The sequence below is a fragment of the Ovis aries genome, chromosome 3, assembly GCF_016772045.2.
Source record: "Ovis aries strain OAR_USU_Benz2616 breed Rambouillet chromosome 3, ARS-UI_Ramb_v3.0, whole genome shotgun sequence".
Lineage (NCBI taxonomy): Eukaryota > Metazoa > Chordata > Mammalia > Artiodactyla > Bovidae > Ovis > Ovis aries.
Window position 1 is genome coordinate 60,246,163 of NC_056056.1, and position 21,829 is coordinate 60,267,991.

The 21,829-nt window shown below is 50.8% G+C and overlaps 2 protein-coding genes and 1 pseudogene across 2 annotated transcripts; all 3 read right to left on the minus strand.

The window, feature by feature from the left end:
- Positions 1 to 4,659: 4,659 nt before the first annotated feature.
- On the minus strand, positions 4,660 to 8,305 carry LOC132659402 (cytosolic purine 5'-nucleotidase-like). Its single transcript, XM_060412120.1, has 3 exons — positions 7,827 to 8,305; positions 6,480 to 6,557; positions 4,660 to 5,143 (listed from the first exon to the last, which is right to left on the minus strand). The coding sequence occupies exons 1-3, from the start codon at positions 7,911 to 7,913 to the stop codon at positions 4,994 to 4,996; spliced, it is 315 nt and encodes a 104-aa protein (XP_060268103.1). The 5' UTR covers positions 7,914 to 8,305; the 3' UTR covers positions 4,660 to 4,993.
- Positions 8,306 to 9,181: 876 nt separating this feature from the next.
- Positions 9,182 to 14,813, minus strand: NT5DC4 (5'-nucleotidase domain containing 4). The gene is given in 17 exon segments (XM_060413654.1): positions 9,182 to 9,202; positions 9,300 to 9,360; positions 9,718 to 9,771; positions 10,192 to 10,360; positions 10,529 to 10,601; positions 10,847 to 10,954; positions 11,751 to 11,783; positions 12,307 to 12,390; positions 12,649 to 12,699; positions 12,891 to 12,984; positions 13,333 to 13,414; positions 13,478 to 13,560; positions 13,764 to 13,859; positions 13,940 to 14,057; positions 14,162 to 14,254; positions 14,353 to 14,491; positions 14,805 to 14,813. Coding segments are annotated over 17 exon segments (1,368 nt in total).
- A 2,785-nt stretch (positions 14,814 to 17,598) lies between these two features.
- LOC121819161 (large ribosomal subunit protein uL16-like) lies at positions 17,599 to 21,422 on the minus strand (annotated as a pseudogene).
- Positions 21,423 to 21,829: the final 407 nt, after the last annotated feature.

Sequence of the window (21,829 nt, forward strand, 5' to 3'; positions counted from 1 at the left end):
CATCTTCAAGATCTAAAAGGATGTGGAAATGATAGTGGATGGTACAGCAGCTGCAGAAAACTACACCCTGAATCTGAAGCTCTTTGTAGGTTCTCAGTAGCCCTCTTGTTCAGTAAATAACTGTTCCTAGAAACCAGAGCAGGCGGGAAGGAAAGAAGGCAGGCTGTTAATCACTTGGCAGGAAGATTCACAGGGAATTGTAGTGGAGATACAGGCTTTAAACAGAATTAAGTCTAATGTGTAGGGACAACTTCTTAGGAGAGGGGAGTGTGAGTATTGAAGATAAATAGGGAGGGTTATGTGCTGACATCAGGTGCAGAATGCCTGGGAACCAGAAGACAAGGAAGGGAGAAGGTATGACGGTAATTACTGTTTACTAGGTACCAGTTGCTCCTACTATAAAAGACATCCACTGTGTCTGCCGGGCATGAAGTCCTAATAAAAACACCCTAGGGACTTCCCTGGTGGTCCAGCAGTTAAGACTCCACACTCCCAATACAGAGGTCCCGGGTTTGATCCTACATACCACAACTAAGACCTGGAGCAACCAAATAAAAATAGATAAATATCTTTTAAAAAGAGCACCTTAATTTCCTGAGGACCACCTGTTTCCTGTGCACAGTCTGTAGCTTAAGAGAAATGGACTACCCACCAGAGCATATGACCCAGGTCAGGCCGACCAGCACCCAGTATCTCGTGGCTAATAACATTGACTGGATGATGGGGTTGTGTCTCACACAAAACCAGTGAGACTTTTCCCTTAGAGTTACCAAAGAAATAGGATGGGAATCCGTAAATCTACTAAACCCATGGGGAAAAAAACCTACCTGAGAATGGCACTAAAATGGAATAAGCCTGAGAGCTGGAGAAAGTGTGGTGACATCCAGTGACATCATTTGATCCCCGGGCTAAAGCCTAGAGCCAGCCAAACCCTGTACTTTCCAATATGAGACAAGTGATTCTCTTTTTGTTTTTTAATTGGAGAAGGCAATGGCAACCCACTCCAGTACTCTTCCCTGGCAAATCCCATGGATGGAGGAGGCTGGTAGGCTATAGTCCATGGGGTCACTAGGAGTCGGACTCGACTGAGCAGCTTCACTTTCACTTTTCACTTTCATGCATTGGAGAAGGAAATGGCAACCCACTCCAGTGTTCTTGCCTGGAGAATCTCAGGGACAGGGGAGCCTGGTGGGCTGCTGTCTCTGGGGACACACAGAGTCAGACATGACTGAAGCAACTTAGCAGCAGCAGGCAAAAGCTAACAGAGTTTTGCCAAGAGAATGCACTGGTCATAGCAAACACCCTCTTCCAACAACACAAGAGAAGACTCTACACATGGACATCACCAGATGGCCAACACCGAAATCAGACTGATTATATTCTTTGTAGCCAAAGATGGAGAAGCTCTATACAGTCAGCAAAAACAAGACTGGGAGCTGACTGTGGCTCAGATCATGAACTCCTTATTGCCAAATTCAAACTTAAATTGAAGAAAGTAGGGAAAACCGCTAGACCATTCAGGTATGACCTAAATCAAATCCCTTATGATTATACAGTGGAAGTGAGAAATAGATTTAAGGGACCAGGTTTGATAGAGGGCCTGATGAACTGTGGATGGAGGTTTGTGACATTGTATAGGACTCAGGGATTAAGAACAAGAAAAAGAAATGCAAAATGGCTGTCCAAGGAAGCCTTACAAATAGCTGTGAAAAGAAGAGAAGCCAAAAGCAAAGGAAAAAAGCAAAGATATATACCCACTTGAATGCAGAGCTCCAAAGAACAGCAAGGAGAGATGAGAAAGCCTTCCTCAGTGATCAATGGAAAGAAATAGAGGAAAACAATAGAATGGGAAAGACTAGAGATCTCTTCAAGAAAATTAGAGATACCAAGGGAACATTTCATGCAAAGATGGGCTCAATAAAGGACAAAAATGGTATGGACCTAACAGAAGCAGAAGATATTAAGAAGAGGTGGCAAGAATACACAGAAGAACTGTACAAGAAAGATCTTCATGACCCAGATAATCATGATGGTGTGATCACCCACCTAGAACCAGACATCCTGGAATGTGAAGTCAAGTGGGCCTTAGGAAGCATCACTACAAACAAAGCTACTGGAGGTGATAGAATTCCAGTTGAGCTATTTCAAATCCTAAAAGATCATGTTGTGAAAGTGCTGCACTCAACATGTCAGTAAATTTGGAAAACTCAGCAGTGGCCACAGGATTGGAAAAGGTCAGTTTTCATTCCAGTCCCAAAGAAAGGCAGTGCCAAAGAATGTTCAAACTACCACACAGTTGCCCTCACTCACACAATTCTCCAAGCCAGGCTTCAGCAATACGTGAATTGTGAAATTCCAGCTGTTCAAGCTAGTGTTACAAAAGGCAGAGGAACCAGAGATCAAATTGCCAACATCCGCTGGATCATCGAAAAAGCAAGAGAGTTCCAGGAAAACAATGACTATGCCAAAGCCTTTGACTGTGAGGATCACAATAAACTGTGGAAAATTCTGAAAGAGATGGGAATACCAGACCACCCGACCTGCCTCTTGAGAAACCTGTATGCAGGTCAGGAAGCAACAGTTAGAACTGAACATGGAACAACAGACTGGTTCCAAATAGGAAAAGGGGTACATCAAGGCTGTACATTGCCACCCTGCTTATTTAACTTATATGCAGAGTACATCATGAGAAACACTGGGCTGGATGAAGCACAAGCTAGAATGAAGATTGCTGGGAGAAATATCAATAACCTCAGATATGCAGATGATACCACCCTTATGGCAGAAAGTGAAGAAGAACTAAAGAGCCTTTTGATGAAAGTGGAGAGTGAAAATGTTGGCTTAAAGCGCAACATTCAGAAAACGAAGATCATAGCATCCGGTCCCATCACTTCATGGCAGATAGATGGGGAAACAGTGGCTGACTTGATCCCACCTCTCTAGGTCATCGCCGAGTTATCACAAAGAATCAAGCTGAGCTCCCTGTGCTATACAGCAGGTTCCCACTAGCTGTCTATTAATATTTACACATGATAGCATGTATATGTCGACGGTAGTTTCAGCACATGGGCTTAGTTGCCGCATGACATATGGGATCTTAGTTCCCCAACAGGGATTGAAGCTGCACTCCCTCCATTGAAAGGTGGAATCTTAACCACTGGACGACCAGAGAAGTCCTGTCATAATGTTTTTTTAAAACACACGCACAGAAAAACACTGCATCAAATGAACAACCCCCAGATAGAAATACAGATGACTTCCTAGGAGTTGAGCAGAGTTCTAATCCAAAGCTGTTAGCCTTCCCCACTTCCTCTAGTCTTTATGATACAACTGTAGCCCCACTCTTTTCCCTGCATTTCTACATGCCGACCCAGAGTAATAATAAATCAGGTCACATGGCTCATGCAACAAAACATACAGGACACTGGACACCAGAGATACAATGGGGACCCAAATGACCTGTCCCCGTGGAGCCACAAGTCTAGTGGGGACACATGTTAGAGCATCACAAATGTCAGAGTGTGATGATCCTGAGAAAGAGGATGAGGGAGGTAGGTGGGAGGCCCCTGAGACCTGAGGGAGGAGCAGAGGTGAGATAGAAGCACAGGAAGGGGTCTTGACCACCTCTCCTTTCTGCAGGTCTGCCCTCCTCCTCCCCCCCCCCCCCCCCCCCCCTCCCCCCCCTTCCCCTCCCTGTGCCTCATCTCTTCCTCAGACCCCTTAAGGATCTTCTGCCAGGCCGCTTATCCCCCAGGCCATTTCTGTATTCTCTCTGCCCTAGGAGGGAATTCTAAGTGTTCATTTTTATAGTATTAACAAAATACTTTTAGTAATGCTACTGGATTTCAAAGAAAAGCATGCGCCCTAGGGTCTGAGCAGTTTTCCTAGTAAAATACTATCCTCTAAGCTTTTAATAAGAGTCAAGTGTTTAAAGACACAAGGCCAGGGACTTCTTTGGGAGCCCAATGGCTAAGACTGCATTCTCAATGCAGGAGGCCCGGGTTCCATCCCACATGCCGTAACTAAGAGTTTGCATGCTGCATCTAAGACCAGGTGCAGCCAAATAAATATTTTAAAAGACTGAAAACAGAGCTAAAAATATACTTTCTGTTTCTTTAAAAAATAAAGACACAAGGTCAGGGGTACCTAGTCCTTTCCTGGAAAACTTGCCCCTGGTGACTCTGAGGCCCAAAAGTCAACACAGGAAGAAGAATGAAAGGTCTGGAAGCTTCTGAAATGTACAGGAGATGTCAAAAAATGTGAACTCTTAGCACAGGGCCTGTTGTCCCTTATTTATCCTCAGATATTCCAAATGTTTCCCCTATTTACCCACAGAAAATAAAACTAGTGAACTGGATCACATGCTTTCATTTCAAACATATAGATATACTCCTTCTAAGCCTCCACTGAGGGCAGGAGGAGAACGAGGTGACAGAGAATGGTATGTTTGGATGGCATGAACTGGCGCAAACTCCAGGAGACAGAGTGAAGGACAGGGAGGCCTGGCATGCTGTGGTCCATGCAAAGAGACACGACTGAGAGCCTGAACAACAACAGAATCCTCCAGATGATACCATTAACAAGAAAAGTGAACTCAAATTCAGTAAAGGGTGAGGGCTTAACACCATGGAGGAGCTCCAACTAGAATGAAGAATCAAGTTTTAAAATCACAAGTAGGACTTTTTATAGATTTTCATGCATGTATATACATCAAGTTCAAAGATTATCTCGCTGTCTTTCACAGTGACTGGAAAGAACAGTTAATGAAGTCATCGATAACCATTGTCATTACTAGTAACCAAATCAAAAGTGCACAGAAACACTATTTTTAAAAAGAAATTCATAGAAATAAAAATGGATGAGAAAGGATACACTCAGGGAAAGTGGGTTAAATAGTTCCACTTGGTACACACAAATGGCCCAGCGGCCAGGGAGAACAGGCCTCCTTCCTCCTCCCTAAAAGAAGGGCTCTTGGGCTCCAGATCTGTTATATTTAGATTTCAATATGGTTGCTTTCTCTCTCTCCCGTATTTTTCCTGTTATCTGAAAAATATCTCATAGAAGAGGATGGGGATGCCAGCTGTGTCCTGGATTCAGTCTGCCTCCATGCAGCCCTCCTGGTCCTTCTCTCTTTGCCCGCAGCCTTACAAGAAACAAAGAAAGCTGGTTACGGAACCTTCCCAGGTTCACACAGTGACTCCCAGCCAGGGGAAGAAAATGTGTCCAAATGCCTTAATCTGTGCTGGGATGGAGATGAGAGGATAGAGTAACCACCACATCCCCAGAGAACCCACAGTTACAGAGGGGAGTGGGTCTAGTCCGCTGGTGGGTTGGGAGGGAAAAAATAGTTGCAAACCACTGGTTTAAGATTTGAAATAGCTCAGCTGGAATTCCGTTATCTCCACTAGCTTTGTTCAAAGTGATGCTTCCTAAGGCCCACTTGACTTCACACTCCAGGATGTCTGGCACTAGGTGAGTGACCATACCATCATGGTTATCTGGGTCATTAAGACCTTCAGTTCTTCTTTTGCTTCTGTTAGGTCCTTGCCATTTAATATTATCGATGTACTTGAATGTTGAGCTTCTCCTGGGCAGGAGTAAAGTGGCTCATAATTCAGTTTCTACTATGTCAGGCATATGGGAGGCACCTGGTGAAAAACACTGGCGGAAAGAATGTACACTGAGCCTGGAGCCACCACACTAAAGGGAACTGATAAGTTGGGCATTTTGAAAATCAAGCCTTGGGAACACCAGGGTAGAAACAGGAAGCCTCCTGCAGAGCTCAGGGCTGCAGAACTAGGTGAGGAGCCGAGCCTGCCACTCAGGAAAGCTTGGGTCTCCACTCAGAGGGCAGAGTCATAGAGCGGGCGAAGAAGGAGCCCCTCCACACTGTATCCATAAAAGTTGCCTGCTGAGGAAGCCCGGGTGGGGAGAGTCTGTGTTGTCACCTCTCCCAGAATGAAGATGGATCTGTCAGAGGAATGATCCAGAAGAGATGCAGGGAGATATGGGCCCCCATTCAGTTAGTCGAGCAGGACCTGTGAGTCTGACAGCCAGTGGTTCTTGGCCCTCTCAGAGCCCCTGCCTCGTCTTAAAACCAGGTATTTTCTAACACAACACTGCAAATCAACTATACTTCAATTAAAAAATAAATAAATATTTTCATTTGCTCATTTGATTCTGAATTGAGATTCATAGACAATATGATTATCTCTATAATCTTAACAATCAATATCATACCTTAACTATACTATAACAAACGAGAAATGAAAAGTAGCGTATAATAAAATTATATGTATTCCTACATGAATATTCAGGAATGATTGCGCTGGAAGACAAAATAGCTCCCGCAGACCTCCCAAATAACCCCTCAGGTTGATACTGCTCCACTGGGACCCCTGCTCTAGCCCAAGAGGAGCCCCCAAGTCTCTGAGCTCCCCAGCCAGTCAGCTGGCAGCCCTCATTTTCCAGTAACTCACCCTCTGGCTGCAAGAGAAGAAGCTGAAGGTGGGAACCAGACCGGCCCTTTCTTGCTCCACTGCTGTCTCATGGGGCATCTGTAGGGACCAACACAGGAGGTGGAGGAGTGCCATTGGTGCTGAGGCCTTCCAGAGTCCCCAGTTACACATCAGTACCCCCCAACGCCATCCTCTGCCCACAGCTGCCAGCTTCCTGCCCAGTGATGCTACAGAAAAGGGAGCCCAAGAGGGTCAGCAGGAGGAGGAAGTTTCTGGCAGATGGACTTCACTTCCTCAAAAATCCCAGGCAGCACTGCTGGGTAAGTTCAGGTTTCTTTAGCTCTTTCACCTGCGCACTCCAGATGCTTGTCTCTACTTTAGCAATGGTGTCTAACTGCACGGTAACGCCTCAGACCCCCCATTTTGCCTACAGGAATCCTCCAGCCTGCTCTTTTAAAAGCCCAGAGATGAGATGGGGCTGCACAGTGAAAGCTCAGTGTGGCAGTGTGGTGCAGGGGACAAAGTGGCCCTGGATTCAAATCCTGACTCTGCAGTCTACCTAGCAGCAGTCTGAACCTGAGTAATTTAGGTTCTCTGCACTTCCAGTTCACTGGTGGTAAAATGAGGAGAAAAAAACCTACTTTTCGGAGTTATATTAAGCATTAAGCAGAATCAATTAAAAAAAAACACCCAGCCCAGAAACATAAAATGGTTTCTCTTGCTCTCAATTATCAGGAAGGCAGCTGAGAGTGCAAGAAAAATAAGGTTTACGGAGCCCCAGAGAACTAGCTTCAAGTCTAGATCCTTGACTGCAGACGGTACATCATCTAAGATGGAAATAATGACCGCTCGTTGGGAGAAGGGACATGCGTGCCCTGCGGAGCTCTGCACTGGTCAGACTCATGGCCCCCATGAACCCTGTGGCATCACTGTCGCCTTCACTTCCCTGCTCTTGACTGAGAAGCATTGCAGGTCTTCCAGAGGAAAACCGGCTGGAGTGTTTACTATGCAGTCTGCTGTTCCCTGCGATCACTGTACTGCGATTACTGAGGGTAGGGGGACCACAGCCTTCCTCCTTGAAAGCGGTATCATGTGTACTAGGAAGATAATGCAGTCTCAGTTTAAACCAGGAGTTAAAATTGAGCAGGAGGAAAACTTCCCAGCAGAGGCGTCTTATCTGTAGAACCATAACCCCTCCAGAGCATCCTTTATGAGGCAGACAGTTATCTGCAAGGGTTTGGCCCGTTTGTGCCTGGAGATGGGAGAAGGGGGTCTGGTGACCTCAAATGCTCTTGGCAGGGCCAAGCACCCATGGGTCCTTCTGGGACGGAGGTTCAGGGATGCTCGGGAGGTTCCGCAGGGACATACCAGCTCCCAGGCTGCCCGGTACAGCGAGCTGAGTGGGTGGTACAGGAAACTGAGGCAGGTGGCTGTGTAGAGGTCAGCGTAGCGCATCAGTTGGCTGGAGAAGAGTGTCTGGCGGAAGCCACACCAGAACAAGCTGCCCGTCACACTGTAGCACAGGTCCAGCTCCCGGCTGACTCTCTGGAGAGGGGCAGCTCACTGATTTGAGATCCCATTCCCACCCACGCCCAGGACCTGCATCACCCACAAGCAAGCCTGTCTGCCAGGGTCAGGCCCAGCTCTGCCCTCCTGGGAAACAGTCCCCTAAGGACATTGAGGCCCTTGCCCACCACAGGGAAGGAGCTGCCATGGCGCTCAGCCAGCCCGGGCTTTGGGAGGTGGGGCAGCTCTCTCTGCTTGGCCCCAGGCCCCACTCCTTGCTTTCCTGCCTGGCCCTGGAGAGCAACCAGCCTGCTCTACACTCAGCATCACTGACTTTCTGGTAAGACCCACACACCCAGCCCCACTCCTGCCCCACCCCCCTAGCAGGCCCCCGCCTCATTACAGGCCCTGCTTTCAGAATCTAGAACAGCATTCCATTCCCTCGTAGTTCAGTGGTTAAAAGTCTGCCTGCCAGTGCAGGGGACACGGGCTCCATCCCTGCTCCAGGAAGGTCCCACATGCCTCAGGGACAACTAAGCCTGTGTACCACGACTGAGCCTGTGCTCCGCGGCAAGAGAAGCCACCACAGAACGAAGCCCCCGTGCCACAACCAGAAAAAGTCCACGCACAACAGTGAAGACTCAGGTCAAAACAATAAATAGTTCTTTTAAAAAAATAAAAGTGGTCCACTGTTACTCCCAGAGTGACCAAGGACATCCTTGTTACCCTCTCTGTGCCTCAGTTTCCCCATCTGTAAAATAAGGGTGACAATCCCTGTCCAGTCCCCCTCAAGGGGCTGTGGGAGGACTATATGGCATGAAAGCACTGATTTCCCTACAAGAGGTTCAGCCAAGATCCTGCACTATTGATCCCCACTGGGCCTGGGAAGGTCGAGTGGCCTGAACCCCTGTGGGACTCTCCCACTTCTAGTGACTGGTCAGGAATGACACTAGGGAGCGTGGCCTTTCCTTACCCAGACACACCAGCACATCCACCCTAAATCCTGTCTTCTCAGGCCCTTTGTCTGGCTGACCCCAGACTCGGGCCAGGCAGTTGGTCACATGAGGACCCAATCCAGGAGGCAGGTGGTTCTCAAGGTTAATTGTGGAGATGGAAGAACCTCAACCCTTCAAGAGCACACTGCTGTCATTCAGCATGAGTGCCAGCAGAGGGCACAGGCTGACAAGGCCCAGTGGTACTCCTGGAGACGGGGGGAGTCATAACTGGGCACTGGAGACCTGGGAAAGAGCTAATCCAGACAGGCAACCTGGAGTCACACTCCTCACCCTCTGCCCCGCCAGGCCCATCCCCTCCTCCTCAGCACCCTGCTCTTACCTGAATCTCCCTCTCGGTGGAGTTGATGAGTTGCAGGCCGTAACCACTCCCATCTGTGTGCCTGGTGCAAAAATGGTCACTTGACCCAGGAGGAGAGGAGCTGGGGGCTCCAGAGTCTCCAGGTACAACCTCCCCAGATAGCATGGGGTGGGAGGCATTCTGCGGGCACGCAGTGGGGGTGCTGAGCTGGGTGTGTGCCCATGTGTGAGAGGGTCAGTGGTTCAGGAGGAAGGGCCTAGCGGTCAGTGTGAGCATCTCAAGGGGGTCAGAGTCCAGTTTAGTAGGGAAGCCCAGCCTGAAACAGATCGTGATTTCCTGAGCAACCAGGCATGGACCCTGCTGCCAGGCATGGACATGGACCACCACCCTCCATCCTGCTCCCCTCCCAGGAGAGGGGGTCACAGGTCAGGGCTCTCACTGGTACAGGTCTGCTAGATGCGCGTCCAGCCTCTTCAGCATCTCCATTCGCTCTGAAAAGCAGACAGGTGACGGGGGCATGACAGCCCAGCCTACTTTGTCCTGGGCCTAGCTCAGCTAGTGAGGTCAGGGTGGAAAGATCACTGGAGTCTAACTCCACTCCCCTGCCCCGGGCCAAGCTGTGTGCATAACATTCTCGGCCTGCTCCTTACGTTGAGGGAGACTCCGCCCAGGGCAGAGCAGGGAGAGCCCTGTGGGACAGATGCCTTCAGGCTGTGTGACTTTGGGCAAGACACTTAACCTCTCTGGGTCTCTGTTTCCTCATGAAAAAACAGATCCACTCTCATAAACCACAGAGCAGACAGTATGATCATGGTCAGTATTGACCCCACATAGAGAGGGGACGATGACCATGGTGCAGGCTTTAGCGTCACTGGCCAGTGCCCCCTGCTCGTCTGCCCCCTACAACTCATCCTTCTCTCGGGCCCAGATGCCCAGCTCCCGGGACAGCTCAGGAACCACCAGACAAGTCTGCTAGCCTTGCAGCTTCTTGGACTTGAGGATGTCCCCAAAGATGTGATCGCTGACGTATAGGATGTCCTTCCCCCGCACCCCAAGCAGCTCACATACCACGTCCGATGACCCTGCCAGACCAGGGGAGGACAGGCCCACTCACAGTCCTTCCTGTCCTAGCGAGCAGACTGGGGACAGGGGCTTCTAGTCCCGTCCTGGCAGGTAGGCCTGGGACGTGGGCTTCTAGTTGAAGGCGGGTTGCTAAGGAGGAATGGGAGGGAGGAGGGGGAAGGGGGAGCTGGTTCCTCCAGAGTAGACGGCACAGTGCTGGTGGGGGCTGGTGTAGGTACCAACACAGAGCTTGCCCATGTACTGGAGGGGGCAGAGGGGTGTCCTGGTCAGAGATGGTGGGGGGTTGGGCATGGCGGGGGTAGCTATGGGGTGAGGAGACAAGGGGGACACAGAGGGCCCTGAAAGAGTCCCCTCCCTGGATCCCTGCCTCTAGGGACAGAGAGCAGAGCAGCCACCACCAAGGGCAGGTCAAGCCTGAGAGGCGGGCTCCCTCCCCACAGTGCAGTCCATGGGTCAAAGAGGACAGGCCTCGACCCCTGCACTACCATACTGACCTGTCTCAGCACTGTGGCCTCCACAAAGAAGTGGGGCTTCCGTGTGTCCACCACGATCAGATCAAAGTAGGACCTCCAGGGCCTGGCTGCAGCCTCAGCCTGCAGGCGGGAGGACGAGACGTGGCGGGGCACATGGCGAGGCACATGCCAACACACGCGCTCAGCCTGGAAAATCTGATTCAGGCTCTCAGCCAGGTCCTCATCCACAGCTGCCCCACCCACACCTGGCCGGGATGCCTGGCTCTGGACCGGTGAAAACTCACCAGCTCCCCCATCTCAGCCTTGGCCTCTCAGCCAGATGGGACATACCGGGGCTCAGGAAAAGGGGCCTCTGACCACCCAGCATCCCCAGCCATGCTGGCAGGAAGTGCTCAAAAGGTATTGGCAGAGGCCAGTGTTGGATGTCTAGTGGGCTGTGTCAGCCCCTGGAGTCCCTCATAACACAGAGTCAGAGACCCAGAGACACAGGATGAGAGCACAGGTTCCTCCCCACCCCACCCCCCAGCTGGAGCCCTGCTTATGCATTAGCCGCCAGGTCCCCACAAGATATGTCACACTCCCCACCCCCAGGCCTGCCAAAGCCACTTCTCACCCCCTCCCTCACCCCCTTCTGCCCCATCCAGCCCCTCCCCAAAATATCTAGTCACTTTTCCAAGGTCTCCCCACCCCTCCAGGCTCCTCCCATAGCCTGGCTGAAATCACCAGTCTCTCACCCACTGGGGAAGTTCCAGCACCCACTGGGGAGATTTCAATGGGCCCACTCAGGTGAAATGATCCTTCCCATACCCTTGGATCCTCCTGGAGGAGAGAGCTGGACATGGGAGGGACCTGCAGCAAGGTGGCCTGGCCTCCCTGCCCTAGGGAGGCCTCCACCAGCCAGGCCCATGGCACTCACCTCTCCAGCATCTAACAGGTAGGTCATGATGGCCTGGCAAGGACAAGGCAGGAGTTAGGGCACCTAGCTGGGTCGGACCAGGGGCTGCCAAGGCCCTCAGCCCACAGGTCACACCGGGCACCACAAGAGCACTATGGAGGGGAAATAGATAATTTCACAGAGACCCTAGGCCTCCCTGGTGGCTCAGGGGTAAAGAATCAGCCTGCAGTGCAGAAGAGGCAGGTTTGATCTCTGGGTCAGGAAGATCCCCTGGAGAAGGAAATGGCAACCCACTCCAGTGTTCTTGCCTGGGAAATCCCATGGACAGAGAAGCCTGGCTACAGTCCATGGGGTCACAAAAAGTTAGACACGACTGAGTGACTAACATTTCACTGAGACCTTAAAAGGCCAAGAAACAGAACCCAAGATACCAACCAGGCAGTGAGGGTTTCACCCCTACTGCTTTTCCACTCCCTCAGTTTCTGCAGGGCCTCAGTTTCCCCAGAGCCAGAAAGGAAAGTTCTCTGGCCCAGAGGCTGAGCTCCACCCCTCCAACCACCTCCATTTACACACTCACATCTCTGTAGTTGTAGCTGCTGTTCGTGGCCAGGAACACTTTTCCCACCTCCTTCATCTTGTCCAGCAGGACAGGGATTCATGCCTGGGGCAGAGAGAGAAGCTATCTCCAGCACTGGGGCCTCCCCGGAGCTGCCCTGGGAGCCTGTTCTCAGGTTTCAGCCCCATGGCTGGGCAGGGGGCCCCAGGTCAGGCAGGAAGGCAAGGAATAAGGCCAGGGTGCAAAGCTCTGTCTACATCTTGAAGAAGGAGCCAGAGAAAGGCAGAGCATCCCCACTGCCCTGGGGGAGGAGGGGACAAGGGGGACAAGGCTTAGTCATGACCTTAGTCTAAGGCCACTCACATCCTTCTCCAGGTATTTCTCTAAGTCCTCCAGGGTCTTCTTGAGACAGCCCTGCAGGAGGGAGCAGAGCTGTCTGTGAGTTCACATGCTCATGTGTGTATGTTTGTGTGTGCACACGGGCATGCGTGCACATGTCTACATCCAAGATGGAGGAACCCAGACCACCATCCTCAACCAGAAGCAGAGTGAAACCTTATGGGGTCTGGGGACCTGGATGTGGCCTGGGGTCCTGGGACACTCACCGAAAGGTGGACATAATCCATGGCATCCGTCACATCTTGGAAGAGGCTTCGGAAGGACATGAAGAGGTCCCCGTGCTGATAGCCCGTGTCACAGCTGAGTCAAGCCAAGAGGGAGGCTGATAAGGGCCCCTGAGGTGACCACCACCCTGGAGCCCTACCAGCGGGACTCCTTCCATCCACAGTGAGCAGGACGCTGGGTCCATGTCCCAGCCCTCTTGGGAGGGGTGTCACCCTGCGCTGAGGGTCACCCCTTGGGGATATCGGTTATAGAGTTGGGGGCTCCCACATCTAAGGCCTTCCCACTGAGTTCTTGTAGCCCTTGGAACCCCTCAGGAAGAGCCGCTGCCTCTTGCTGGGGCCCCCACTTCAGGGCTTGGCCCCTAAGGGGAGCAGTATCCTGCTGGGTCACCCCGGCCTGGGGGAGGGAAAGGGCTCAGAACGCACTTGATGTAGGGAGCAGCCAGAGAAGAAGTCTTTCAGGCAGGCAGAGAGGTAGGTTTCCGGGAGTGGGGAGAGCGGTCAGTCTCTGGTCCAAGGATCCAGGCCAGAGCCGGAATTACCTCACCATCAGCCCTCACCAGGCAGGCTGAAGAGCGTGTTGAGGATGTGAAACCGCTGCAGATCATCCCCCTTAATGAACTTGCTGGGGTAGAAGCTCCAGACCTCCGCCCTGGGGAGGGAGTGAGCACTGTGCCCTGATGGTTCCTCCACAGCGCCCCCCCAGTGGTTGGCCAGGCCCTGCCACTCCTTCGCCCCTCTCCCCATCTTCCTGTCCCTCTTGCTGGCATTGCCGAGCCCCTGCTGTGTGCTTGACTCAGCCCCCAGCCCCACCGTCTTTCCTGCAGCATCCTTGCCCCCGAGCCGGTGCCTTACTCCGAGAAGGAGGAGAAGCCGTGGGTGCCCAGCAGCACGTTTCCGTGGGCATCCACCTTCAGCAGGTTTCCGTAGAGTGCGTCGAATACCAGCCCCCTGGGTGAGGGCACAGAGGCTGTGAATGGGGTGCCGGGCCGGAACTCGGCTCAGCATCCCGCTCCATGGGCCCTGCTCACCTGGTGGGGAAGGTGGGATCGTAGGTGTAGCGCAGGATCTCGTGCGGGTACCCTATGCACATCAGGTGCTCCAGCAGCATCTCGAAGGCCAGTGTCTCGTAAGCCGGGGACTTGTAAGCTGCAGGCCGAGCAGACCCAGGCCCATTGGTGCCCATTCCCCAGCCGGCACCCCTGGCCACCAATTCCTCACTCGCTACTCCCACCCCTCCCCCTCTCCGCTACCAGCCAGAGTGTAGTCCATGTCAAAGCCAGAGCAGCCAGTCTTCCCCATCGCCAGGCTGCGGTTGACAAAAATCCTGGAAAGGGGAGGGTGTCCTCAAACTCCAAGGGCCAGGGCTTCCCTGGGCCTGCGTGTGCCTGAGCACATGTGTGTATCTGAACACGTGTGCCAGTGTGTGCAGGGCTCCTCTCACCGTGGCAGTGTGCTGGGGGCATCCCCAAGAGCAAGGATGTGCCCTGGTCAGTGGGGGTGTCACTTTCCTGATCGAGGTCACTGTGTCCAAGCTCAGAGATGTTGCGTTTGTCCCAGGTGGGCAGCACAAAGCACCAGGTCTGGGGGTGGGGGAGGGTGGAGAGCCCCTCCCCCCACTGAGTGTACACAGTCAGTTTTCTATGTGGTCAGCCACTGCCCACCTACAGGAGGATGTTCCCTTTCGAGAGCAGGGGCTTGCCTGTGTTTTGAGTGTCATCATCTCTGGGTATTTGAAGGAGTCAGTCCCGGGGCTGCTGTGTTGTGTGGGGTGTGTCAGGAAATGGGGTGTTTATCATGATCCCCTCAGCTCCCCCATCCATCTCACCACTGATGCCAGTCTGGCTCCAGGGCCTGCGGCTCCCCTCAGGGCTCCCTTGGCTCTCCCCCGTCCACACTGGCCATCGCCGCCAGGAGTGAGAAGGCAGTGGTTCCTTCTGCTGTCACCTGCCCACCATCAGTGGTGTCCAGCAGCTCCCCTGTCCCTCACACCTTCAGACACCACTGCTGGCCCTGCTGGCCCCACCCTGGGCCCCATCTCCTCCTCGTCTGAGGGAGGAGTCAGCCAGGACAGTCTCTGGTGTCCCTTCTGTTCCTTAAGTGCCTGTGCCTGGGTGCTCAGTTCTGTCCGACTCTTTGAGACTCCAGGGACTGTAGCCCTCCAGGCTCCTCTGTCCATGGGCTTTCCCAGGCAAGAATACTGGAGTGGGCTGCCATTTCCTCCTTCAGGAAATTTTCCCAACTCAGGTATCGAACCCACATCTCTTGTATCTTTTGCACTGGCAGACTAGTTCTTTACCAGCTGAGCCATCAGGAAAGCCCCTGTTTTTTAAGAGAGAAAGCAGTAATAAGGAAGAACAATTCATCTATATTATACTGTCTTCACTTCTTGGATTTATGCATCCAAGGACCACAACGACCTAGAATGCAGCAGAGAACTCAGAGTGCAACAAACATGGGGTTGCCAAGGCAGGAGACTCATGTGCTTTAAAAATAAAGGACTGTCCCATGCCAGAGGGTGCCAGAGAGAAGCATTTTAAGGGCTTTGAGGTACTATTCTGAGAATATCTTTCTGTTCCTGAGTAGTGTGGTCCACTGTTAGAACACTTAGAGTTTCTTTACCGTAGCTCCAGGTTACTGTGCTGAACTCTGCGAATTTTCCCTTGGAGTATCATCTGCATATCAAGTTTGCTTGCCACATTTGTGGCTTCCTCAAACCAAAATTCATGATAAACTTTGATATTTTCCATCACTTCACTTACTGAATGCAGCATGACAGTCAAGCTCTTGGCTGCACAGAAGACATGACTGTGTCTACTGCCTCATCTTGAGTTACAAGAATAACCTAGAAAACCTAAAAATATAAGTGTTCTGTGGTTTACCTAGGAATAATACACAAAATATTGTGGCTATTTTTAGTGAAGAAAATCCATTTTGCATAGTTAATTTCAACCTAAATAGAATGTGAATTTTGTTTTTTAAAAAATTCTTAATACATAAATAAAAGTGTCTAATAAAGAAAAAAAAAGGGCTTGAATTCTTGTTTTACAAACAATTCTAGCATGTTGGGTTATCAATCTTCCTAGCCCGAGGCCATTTAAAGAAGTAATTTCTGGAGACTTCCTTGGTGGCTCAGGGGTTAAAAATCCACCTTGAGATGCAGGTGACCTGCCCAGGGAACTAAGAACCCGCATGCCATGGAGTAACTGAGCCCACTACTGAGTCATGCGTTCTGGAGACCGAGCACAAGGAGAGGTCCTGCAGGACGCAACCAAGATCCCTCCTGTCACAGCCAAGACCCGACACAACCAAGTAAATAAATATAAATTGTAAAAAGAAAAAAAGAATCGCTAGAAGTGTGCCTAGTTGCTCGGTCGTGTCTGACTCTTTGCAACCACATGGACTGTAGCCTGCCAGGTTCCCCTGTCCATGGAATTCTCCAGGCAAAAATACTGGAGTGGGTTGCTACTTCCTTCTCCAGAGGATCTTCCTGACCCACGGATCAAACCCACATCTCCTGTGTCTCCTGCCCTGCAGGTGGATTCTTTACCCGCAGAACTATCAGGGAAGCCCTAGAAGTGGAGCTATACAAAATGGAGCTATAAGAAATGGCAGATGATTAGAATCTCAGAATCAGGAAAAAAAAAAAGTACAAAAATGAGTGCCCAAGAGCAGAGTAATTGTGATCATTTAGAGCAGAGCTGTAAACAGGCCCTGTGCTGTGCTGTGCTTAGTCCCTCAGTCATGTCCGACTCTTTGGGACTCCATGAACTGTAGCCCACCAGTCTCCTCTGTCCATGGAGAATCCCCAGGTAAGAACACTGTGGTGGCTTACCATGCCCTCCTCCAAGGTATCTTCTCAACCCAGGGATCGAACCCAGGTATCCCGCCTTGCCGGTGGATTCTTTACCGTCTGAACCACCAGGGAAACCCAAACAGGCCCTAAGGGTCCATAATTGCTGGTTTTGCAACAAAGCACGATGATTTCCATTTAGAGTTTTGACCTGGATCATCCAGAAAAACTTAAAGGATATAGCATGTCCTCTTTTAAAAAGGAACACAAGTTTATGATACATTTGATAAAATGTTCTCTCCAAAATGGCCAAACTAAATGAAGTTAGGCACTGTTGAAGGGATAGAAATTATCTGGGGGGAAGAGAATATTTCAGTGAAATAGTCCCATCCTTGGTAATTGCAAATGAACAACGGTTAGATGGTGAAACAAGAGTATGGAGGCTGCAGGAGGTACGTTAGCTCATTTTCACCCACCTCTGCCTAGAGCCCTCACCAAGACCCTGGACTTTGCAACAGCGTGGAAGACAAAGGCAGAGGGAATGTTTCAGAGGAGGAGGCTAAAGAGACATGCCAACTAATTGCAGTATCTACTCTCAGATATTCAATCAGGGAAGGGGATTTAACCCAAGGACATAATAAGGTCAACGAATAAGACTAGACGATCAACGGCAGCTTAAAGCACTGGCTCAAGGTCAATTTCTAAAGTTGACACCACAAGAAAAATATTCTTGGAAAATACCAAAGTATTCAGGGTGAAGGTCATGACATGTCTAACTTACCTTCGGATTGTTTTGGGAAAAAATTAGGCATGCATACGTGTGTGTGTGTGTCCATTTGTGTGTGTACATACTGGCAGGGACAGATGATAAAACGATAAAACAAATGGAGTAAAATGTTAGCAATAGGAAAATCTTTTTTATTTTCGGTGGTGGGGAGGCACACAGTTTGTGGAATTTTAGTTCCTGCACCAGGGATTAAACCTGGGGACTCGACAGTGAAAAATGAGGAGTCCTAACCACTGGGAACTTCCCTGCTGGCTTAGCAGTAAAGAATCCGCCTGCGATACAGGAAACGCAGGAGACTCAGATTCAATCCCTGGGTCGGTAAGATCCCCTGGAGAAGGAAATGGCTATCCACTCCAGTAACCTTGCCTGGAAAATTCCACAGACAGAGGAGCCTGGCAGGCTACGGTCCATGGGATCACAAAAAGTCGGACACAGCTGAAGTCACTAAACACCACCACCACCACTGGACTGCCAGGGAATTCCCAACAATAGGTAAATCTTGGCAAAAAGAATAAAGATGTTCTTTGAATTATGTTTTATTTTTACAACTTTTCATAAACTTTTGGAATTATTTCCAAATTTTAAATATATATTTTTTAATTAAGGAGGTCCAAGGTGCCCACATTACCACCTAGAATGGTCACTTCTGCTCCCACTTTCCTCTGAGCTCCCAGCTGGGCCCTTCCCATCCACCCAGAGGCAGCGTAAACAGGACCATTCAGCCTGCAATCCTGTTGACTGTCACACCCAGGCTGTGCCTGTTTGGAAGGTGTCCAGACCCAGCATGTGATGGCTTTGTTCCCCATGGCCACCTGACACTCAGAAAGGTGGCCAGATCTGGGGCGCCCAGGGCGTGGATTAGGGCAGTCACCGCTCACACTTCACCTCCACCTTCAGCCGGAGGCATTATTCCAGATCACACAGTTGGTCCACTGCAGTACAGAGTTTGAGGGGCCTTTTGTTCCCCTTTTGTTTTTTGGAGAAGGAAATGGCAACCCATTCCAGTATTCTTGTCTGGAGAATCCCATGGATGGAGGAGCTTGGTGAGCTACAGTCCACGGGTCGCAAAGAGTCGGACACGACTGAGCGACTTTGCTTTCACTTGTTCCCCTGAGTTTGGAGAAACCCTCTCAAAATCACCAGAAACTTCCCACAGACTGGGCTTCCTCACACAGGGGTGGCTGGTACATGGAGGGATCGAGATGGGAAGTGGAGCAATACATCAGGAAGGCCTTTTTTCTGTTTTAACAAGAAAGTAGGATTTATTGGTGAGTGTGATAAGAAGGGGACAGCGCCAAGGCTCTCCTGAGCACAAGGCCCACCATTTGCCCAGGGGCCACCACTAGGAATGTATTTGACCACACAGTCATCTGGGGTGAGCCACTTTTCTGTCACTATGTTTTCAAATTCATCTACATTAAACTTAGTAAGTCCCAGGACTACTCCAATGGTCCAGCAGCTAAGACTCGGCGCTCCAAAGACAGGGGACCTGGGTTCAATCCCTGGTCAGGGAACTGAGATCCCACATAACACAGCTAACAGTTCACATGCTACAACTAAAGATCTCGAATGCCACAACTAAGACCTGTCCGACTCAGGCAGATTTTATTTTTAATAAATAATAAACTCAGTAAACCCCCACTTCTTGGAGACATGGATCTTCTGGTGGCCAGGGAACTTGAATCTGGCCATGAATAGGGTCTCAGGGCTTCCCTGGTGGCTCAGCAGCAAAGAATCTGCCTGCAAAGCAGAAGCCACGGGAGACACAGGTTTGATCCCTGGCTGGGGAAGATCCCCTGGAGATCTTCTGGAGAAGAACATGGCAACCCACTGTAGTATTCTTGCCTAGAGAATGGACAGAGGATCCCGGCAGGCTACAGTCCATGGGGTCACAAAGATTTGGACACATCTGAGCAACTTAGCACACACCAGGGCCTCAATCACATGCTCCTTGCTCTGCAGCTTGGTACAGATGGACATTATAATTTGGCCAGTGTGGACCCTGGTCACTGGGTCCTGGGACTTTCCAAAGGCACCGTGCATACCTGTCTGGAGTATATCAGAGCCTAAGAGCACAGAACAGCATCTTGTTGATGCAGGTGATGTGAAGGGGTAGAGCCACACTTGGATGTGAAAGCTATCTTTGCCACAGCTTTTCATTTTGGCACACATACAGGCAGCCTCTGGGGCCTCAGAGGACAGCTGCCTATCCTCATCAGACACTGTGTGCCCATAGAGTGGGAACTCATCCACTTTTGCCTTCTTCTACCCCAGGTCGAAGATGCGGATCTTGGCATCAGGGACATTTCAGCAAAAGTGAGACTGGATTCGGCTTGTTTTCACGATACCAGTAACACCAGGCAGGGCAGAAGCTAGTGGCAACAGCAGGATCTTCAGTGGGAGTGCCAAAGGGAAAGAGCCATCAGGAAGACTTTTTTGTTCGTTTGTTTGCTTTTCTTGGCAGCACGTGGGATTTTTCATGCAGCATGTGGGATCTTAGTTTGCTGAGCAAGGATTGAATCCGCTCCCCCTACATTGGAAGCATGTAATCTTAACCCCTGGACCACCAGGGAAATCCCAGGAAGGTTTTTTGTTTTGTTTTGTTTTTTAACAAGGGGCATCCTGAATGAGATCTTCTGGAAATGTAGGATTTGCATTAGTTTAGAAGAGAAAGAGATTTCATGTAGCCCACAGTGTGCCCAGTGCTGCGGGGCTGGAAGGAAATTGACCCACAAGGACAGTAGAGGCTGGGCACTGCCTACAGGCCATTGGCCATGGGAGCCCAGGCTGGCCCAAGGGGGCTCCTCCCCTCTGATGTGGCCACAACAGCCAAAGGACATGTCACCCGTCACCTGGGTGAATAAGGAGGGATGTGACTCCGGAGGGATGTGACTCCAATTGCAAGAAGGGCTGGGGCTGAGTCAGGGCCCACATACAATTCTGCCCCAATCCTTCCCCACCCAGGGCAAAGGCCAGTCCCCTAAATGGGTGGGGGACCATGGAGGGAGAGATTTGCAGTAAGAGGTTAGGAAACTTGCGAGATCCTGTCTCTCTCACCATCAAAATAAAGGAAGTGTCTGGGAGTTTGTGGTGTGGGTGTGAGTGCAGATGTGAAAGTGGGTGTGAGTGTATGCGTGTGTACTGACTGGGCACTTGGCCATCCTGACCATCCTACAAGAGCACAGGATGGGGGAAGGGAGGCGAGGGGCCCACATTCCCCCTCAGGACGTCATACAGCACTTTGGGGCCCCTCTTTCAGGTAAAATTGGCCCCTGAGGGAGTGAGGTGAGGCCTCATTTACCCCTAACACAATCTTGCAGACCCAGGGTCCCCACAGGATCTGAGGCTGGCAGGAGGTAGAAGAAGCTACAGCCTGGGAGACAGTGCCCTCCTGTCCCTAAACGGATGAGGCAGTCTGAGCCCGGGGTGGAAAAGAATTTCCAGACAAAGAGCATTTTGGAAGGGAAGGAGTTTAAAAAGAATAAAGGGCAGAGATAACGAGGGCACTGCAAGCGCAGCGGTCCGACCTCCTGACAGACCAGGAAGAGTCCACAGTTTTTGTGGGTTAATTGCCAATTTTTATAGCCTCAAGACAAAGAAAATTCCTGCCAGAAGGTTGACGTTAGGTGATTGGTTAGGATAACCCACTCCGGTATTCTTGACTGAGGGACAGAGGAACCTGGCGGGCTATAGTCCATGAGGTCGCAAAGAGTCAGACATGAATGAAGCAACTTAGTATGCAGGGTGATTACTGGAGTGGGCATCTTTGCCTAATTTTCATCATAAAGCTTGTTGGTGGTGATCAGGGCTTTTGGCAAGAGTTACAAAGGGGCTCATTTAGCTTCAGAGGTGACCTTGGTTCTGAGCTCCGCTTCTTGGCCGTGGTACAAGGCCTCGCACCTGTGGCCTTGGGGCAAGACTCAATATAAACCATGTAGCCTGGTGATCCTGATGGGCAGAGGGTGAGGTGCTACAGGAGGGCCCCAAGACAGGTCTGGGGCAGGTTTGTTGCTCAGTTGCTCAATCACGTCCAACTCTTTATTACCCCATGGACTGCAGCACCCCTGGCTTCCCTGTCCATCACCAACTCCTGGAGCTTGCTCAGACGCATGTCCATCGAGTCGGTGATGCCATCCAACCAACTCATCCTCTGTCATCCCCTCCTCCTGCCTTCAATCTTTCCCAGCATCAGGGTCTTTCCCAATGAGTCAGTCCTTTGTATCAGGGGGCCAAAGTATTGGAGTTTCAGCTTTAGCATCAGTCCTTCCAATGAATATTCAGGGTTGATTTCCATTAGGATTGACTGTTTTGATCTCCTTACAGTCCAAGGGACTCTCACGA